This window comes from Antrostomus carolinensis, unplaced genomic scaffold, assembly GCF_000700745.2.
Source record: "Antrostomus carolinensis isolate BGI_N321 unplaced genomic scaffold, ASM70074v2 scaffold34153, whole genome shotgun sequence".
Classification (NCBI taxonomy): domain Eukaryota; kingdom Metazoa; phylum Chordata; class Aves; order Caprimulgiformes; family Caprimulgidae; genus Antrostomus; species Antrostomus carolinensis.
The window spans coordinates 8,101-14,639 of record NW_010305048.1 but is presented as its reverse complement, the minus strand read 5'-3'; the positions used below and the strand labels follow the sequence as shown (position 1 = coordinate 14,639).

Here is a 6,539-nt window from a genome sequence, read left to right as displayed (position 1 = left end):
CTGAACCTGGAAATAGGAATTCATGTTTGTCATAGTAGAGAACATGCTACATAGGCAACAGTGGCAGTGGCAACAGAACACAAGTTGTAACATTATGTAAAACAAGTTTCTGAAAGAACATTTTGGGTCTTTTAGGTATTTGAAGAAATTACAAACCAATCATTGGGTATATTGGTGCAAGCAAGCATAGTTTTGGAGGTGGAAATCTGTTCTAGGATCTACTTTATTGGTCAAAGAAGGGTTTCTTTATAAGGTTATGCTAGCAAGTGCTATGGCAATCCCTAAACTGTTAGGTTTTGGCTATTTCTGCACTAAGTGTAGAACATAGAAGGGTTAATCTAGACTTGCTTTCCATCTGAAAACTAGCTTCTTCAGATTCTGTGCAGAGAATCTCAGTATTGTTTGCTGACAAAGGATTTTTGTGTTTGTATTATTATTTTTTATGTGTATCTATATACATGTATTTTTTTTTATATATATATATATGAATTCACTGATCATTTAAAATGCTAAGCAGGAAAAAGTTTTACAGTAGTCGATTCCCTGAATTACTATGTCTGACTGAATAGCAATGGTAATTGTCATGATATAGGGATAGTTGTGGTTTCAGATTTCATGATGAATATGAGAATCAGATCAGACTTAGGACTCATAGGGCAGGTTTATTGCCTCAATTTGAAATCCTGTCAATCCATATATAGAGAGATTTTTTTAAACCACTTTTGAGCAAGTTCTGTCTCATTTTGTGTTTTCTCAACAGTAAAACACTTTAAATGTAAAGACAGTAGAATTTTAGGGATTGAAAAGGTGGGGTTTTCTGCAACTACATACATAAGTTTGCATTATTCTTGTGGCAGTTAGTAGGACTTATATGAATGGACAGACATGGAAATATTCCTCAACTTACTGTCCATAGTATGTGTGTTATGAAATATTGACTGCATACTTTTTTTTCCCCCCCCAGTGGCCACAGATGTCTTCAACTCCAAAAGTCTGGCCATTCAGGCCCAGAAGAAGATCCTTGGAAAGATGGTGTCTAAATCAATAGCAACTACTTTGATCGATGATACAAGCAGTGATGTTTTAGATGAGCTCTACAGAGTGACAAAGGAATATACACAAAATAAAAAGGAAGCAGAGAAAATAATCAAAAACCTCATTAAAATAGTTCTCAAATTGGCAATTCTCTACAGGAACAACCAATTTAATCAGGATGAAATAGCCTTGATGGAGAAATTCAAGAAGAAGGTTCATCAGCTGGCTAAGACGGTGGTCAGTTTCCATCAGGTGGATTATACCTTTGACAGGAATTTTTTGTCTAAACTGTTAAATGATTGTAGAGAGCTACTTCATGAAATCATTCAGCGCCACCTAACTGCAAAGTCACATGGACGTGTCAACAATGTGTTTGATCACTTCTCTGATTGTGAATTTTTGGCTGCTTTGTACAATCCCTTTGGACCTTATAAACTCCATCTGCAGAAACTTTGTGATGGTGTCAACAAAATGCTAGATGAGGGGAACATATAAGTACTTGTATTAAAGCTGACTGGCTATGCATTATTTGTAGATGGAACACTGTTGATTTATGAAGGAATAAGGGAGCATGCAAAAAGGTTTTTTTACATTATAACAAATATTTTGAAAAATATCTTTATTAAATTGATTCCTTATTATGAGCTATCTGTTGCTATTCACAGTCCGTCTGGAAGAAAGACTGCATATGACTTTTTTTACTGTGCTTTGCCTACAGAAACAGCTGGAAAAAGACAATGAAATAGAACAGTCCAAGTAGAGAAAGAGTCTTGCAAGATAGATGTACAAAACAAAATAATATGCTGTCAGACAATCCGCATCTTTTGTAGATTTACAGAATTATTTCTAAACTATCAGAGTCCAGTAATGTTGGTAACAGACTATCATGGTGATGGTACACTCCATAATTTCTCTTACTTATTTGTAAAATATATATATTTAATTCATTTATAGTCTTTTATGCTCTCTGCACACATCACAGCTCTAGTGGTGCCCTTATGAAGCATTCTGTTTTAAATAATATCAGTGATGCTGTTGTGTAGTGTTAACAGGCTTGTACAGCTCCAGCTAAGTGATGAAAACTTGTCAGCAAGGCTCCCGAGTATAGATCCGTATAGACCTGCACAGATGCTTGCTTCCTTTGATTATATGGGGATTATTGAGGAATAAGCTATAGTAAAATAGCCTAACTGGGGAAGAGTATTCCCTGGTAACCACTTGCGGTACCTGATTTTAACTCTGCCTATGATAAGGTGAAACACAGTGACTTACCTGTGCGATTCCTTAAGATATTTAGAATCCTGCTAATATGTCACAATTATTTTTGAAAAGGTGTGAGTTAGTATATTTTATACACTAGGCTGATGTGCATGATGACGTGAATTCAGAAAGCTTCATCATCTGAAAAGAAATTCCAAGCCAATTTGCTTTGTGTACAATGAAACTAGAAACAGAAATAAGTTTAATCGTTTTGTTATATACTATTTAACTAATGGAAAAGTGGAGTCTTGAATATTTTTTTTTCCTTATTTTCTCCCCTCCTACCTTTTATTCTTCTTTTTCTCCTTCATCTTCTTCCTGTCTTGCTTTTGGGGATAAAAAAAAAATGTGACTTTCTAGACACTGTAATGTACTTAAAGGCATGAAGTTAATACATTTCAAGCACCCAAAGACTTTTTGTTAGGAAGCATACAAAAATTTGCTGTTTATTTAATTGACAGTGTGTTTGCCGTTTGCTGTGTCCTTTTGTTTTAATGAGTAAACCAAAGAATATTTGCACTCTAAACTTTTTGTGCCTTTTTTTTCCTGTTGTTGCGTTAATAACTTGTAAAGAGCAAACTTGTCCTGGGTTGGCAACAAAAGCATCGTAGCCACTGACATGGATTCAGCATTACTTGCAAGTTTTTAGAGAGAAAATTCACTTTCATTCATGTTTGCTTGGTCACTAGGCTCTGAATATTCCCAGAAAGATGCCAGAAATGTGCCAGAGATGTGTGTTCAAAACGTGAACTCACTTTATACAAGCCACTAGTGTCCAGCAGAGAGAGAAGATTAATGTACTACTGGGCTGGAACAACTGGGAACTGATTTAAGGATAATACACCAAAAATTGCCAATAAATAGATTTTTAGGTTGACATCTGAAGGAGTATTTTAAGATTGTTTCCAGTGTTTTACTTAAATAGTAAATACAATGTACTTCTGTCCATCAGAAGTCATGTATAGGAATGCAACACCATGAGGAAAATCCCACACATTGTAAAGAGTATAGTTTCTGATGCTCTACTTACTTCTTTTCTTTTCCCACCTAGAAAGCAAAAACTGTTTGTTTTCTTTCCCAGTTCTCTCTGAGGTGAGAATAAACAAAAACTTGACTTCTAGAAATTGAAGCAGTTTTCTTTACAAATCCTGTTTCTAAATCATGTTCTGATTCTCCAAAACAGCATAGTTTATAATGAATGGTAACAGTTACTGAAAAGAGAACAGGACAGTATCTTGTTTAGAACCAGGCGTAATATATGCATGCATGTGCTGTGTATACCACAAAAGATTTTCTTCAGCCATGACCCAGAATATTTTGACTGCTCAAATTTTAATTTTCTTTGGAACAAAAATGGCTTAAATGGTTTCTTCCATGTGTATGAGCCATATTGTAGTCAAATTATGTGTATGTTCAGTAACACAGTAACTTCTTATTCAGTTGCATTATCTGGCCATTTGCTTTTTAGAAAAGTGAAAATTTCTCATGGAGATTTGATTATAACCAGAAAAACTTGACAACTAGGAGAAGTTATATTTAGCTCACAACCTAGTTACATTCTTCTGAGATGCTGTAACAGTAGTTCATGTCTGGCATTCATTTTCAATTACAAGGAAGAGACTTCTCTGATGGTGACAGAAGACAATTGTACTAGATTTCCAAGGACCTACCTTTATAAATAACATGACATGGCATTCAAGCTGTATACTTTTGCAGTTAATTTATTTATACGACATCATACATAAATAGTGGCTTTAATTATCAACATTCAAAGATATATTGATAAGAGTTTTTCCTTGTAATACACTTACTGTATTAAAGCATTGACCCTCTAGTAGGAACTTTACATAGTCAAGAGTTTAAAAAAAGTTACAGTAGTACTGTTTAATTATGGGTAGGGTGATGCCATTATTCTGTGCTGTAAAACTGATGCAACACTGTGTTTTAATGGGGTAAAAATTATTAATGTATTAAAATCTAGTCATCACAAATGCATTTACAATAGGCTTTTAAATCTCAGTACCTTAAGCATTTCATATTTGTAACTTTATCTCAATGTTTAGTTAATATGTAGTGCCTAATGTCAAAATATATATTGGTGAAGTTGTGGAAGTTTAAACTAATGTTAGAGCCTTCCAGAGGCATTGAAAAAGTGGTAAGCAGACCTTTTGCAAGACATATCAAACAACTGTGATCTCAGCCGTACAAAGAAAACAAGATATAGAGAGCTTATCATGGTAGTTTTGTGTGTGGCACCTTAAAAGGAATTCACTGCAACTTTTGACCACCCCTTAATTATATTTGTATGCATTTTTGTGTATGCATAGACAAACAAATTGGGTAAGTTACAAGCCTTATTCTTGTCCTTAAACTTTTTTGAAATTAATCTCAGTTTAGAAGTTACAGAGATTATGACGAGTCTGGAAGCTTCCAGCAACTGGTGTGTGTTGTTTTGTTTGTTTTGTTTTGTTTTTTTTCTTTAGGAAAATAACAGATTCTCTCTTCTAAAAAAAAGATTGAACTCCACCCATAAAGCAAATTCCTGTAAAATAAAGGAGTGAGGAGATGGCCAATTGCTTTCTCACATCTCTGCCTAAAAAAATTGTATTGTCCCAGGGAAGTGGGAAACAGATTTTGATTACAGTTGTCTTCGGTTGCTTTGCAGCCCGTTGTTGTAGCTCTAACAGCTATAATGTGGCTATTTGAAGGTGAACTGGAATTCTGCATGTAACTCTTCAAGGAACCAGAACATGCCTTTTTTCATGGTCTAGCAGAGAGGAATCCACGCTACTTTTAAGTCAATCATTGTCAAAGATGACAGTGTTATGAGGAGGAAGACTAAGTTTCACATTGTATGGGCTTAGATGATCTCTCTGTAGTCAGTGTTCCCCATCTGGTGACCTGCTACCATAGCTTTCTTTTGGCCTTACATGCTTTTTCTGCCCTTCCAAGCAGCAGAACTACTCTTCAGACAGGACTATTCCTTCCCTACCAGTTTTGCCCCAAGATTACCTTGCATTTTGAATGCATCTAAGGAGAACAGAACATAGCATATGTTACCCACTTTACTTCATGAAAAAAACCCAAACCCAAACCAGAGCTAAATAGTCATTTCCTGGGATTTTTTTGCAATGTAATTTGAAATCTGAAAGAATAATCTACATCTTGATTTAGTTGTTAATACTGTTTTGGATGTAATCTATACGCTTATCAGTAAAGTAAGCATTTGGCTGTAATTTCAGTACATGTACTTCTAAGCCTTTAAAGAAAAAAGTAGTGCATTATAGAGGGTATACTTTAGTTTGAACATGAAGTGAAGATTGCTGTTTGCATAACCATTTGCAGACAAACCTTTTCGTTACAACTGTTCTTCACTGAGATTTGGGCAGGTCAGCCAACATTCATGGTTAAGCATCAAACATCTGTGCTCTGGATAAAACAACTGTCAAAGGAGATTATAGTTGTCTAGAAAAGTTCCGTAATATCTTATTTTTACGTTTTGCACATAAATGAAACTTTGTTGAGGAGAGGAAAATTTCCTATCTATCTTAAAAAAAAATAAAAATGCTACCCATCGAGTGGTTACTACTCAGAAAGTTTAGACTAAGTAATGTAGTTATTTCCAATTTGTAAAAAAAAAAAAAAAATAATGAAAACAACCCAAACCTTGCATTTGTTCTTATAGAGGAAAAAGTTTTTTAAAAAACTAATGACTAATTATTCATGCTAAAGTTTGCATACTGCAGCTGAAATTATATTGCAACTTTGGCATTCATATCTGTAGTATTAAATATTTTAGGTTACCATGTGATTTATTTTCCCTCTATGAAATATTTCCTCTATGAAAATAAAGGAGTAATATCTCCTTACAAGCTGTGTCTAAGAGTTTTCTCTCTTACAGTCATGCTTTATATCACAACTCAAGTTTTCTTAAAATTTAAACTACAAATTGCTGAAGTGACATCTCTTTTTTCTTAGTACTGAAGTTTTAATATTTAGAGTTCTGTTTTCCAATTTTAAAGCTGACATTTACGGGCAGGACATTCCTGAATCAATAACCACTTTTTCTCGTGAGCTTGGAAAATACAGGAACTGATGTATATCTTCTGATAATCTGTAAATTTCTGCTTGCTATGACAACACTAGTTTCTGGAGAAACATCCCTTATGGCATTTCTTTTTATTGAGGAGCAAACTGAAAAGAGGCAGCTCATAGCTTTGGGATGTCCTATACTTACACAGGGT

General features: G+C 34.5%; 1 protein-coding gene across 1 annotated transcript; it reads left to right on the top strand.

The window, feature by feature from the left end:
* Positions 1-961: 961 nt before the first annotated feature.
* Positions 962-1,768, top strand: TNFAIP8 (TNF alpha induced protein 8). The gene has a single exon (XM_010164674.1). It carries the CDS (start codon positions 1,030-1,032, stop codon positions 1,528-1,530), a length of 501 nt encoding a protein of 166 aa, XP_010162976.1. The 5' UTR covers positions 962-1,029; the 3' UTR covers positions 1,531-1,768.
* The last annotated feature ends 4,771 nt before the right edge of the window (positions 1,769-6,539 follow it).

Bases quoted from the DNA above. Each gene is read 5' to 3' on its own strand.
- TNFAIP8 (XM_010164674.1), top strand. From the start codon at position 1,030: ATGGTGTCTAAATCAATAGCAACTACTTTGATCGATGATACAAGCAGT.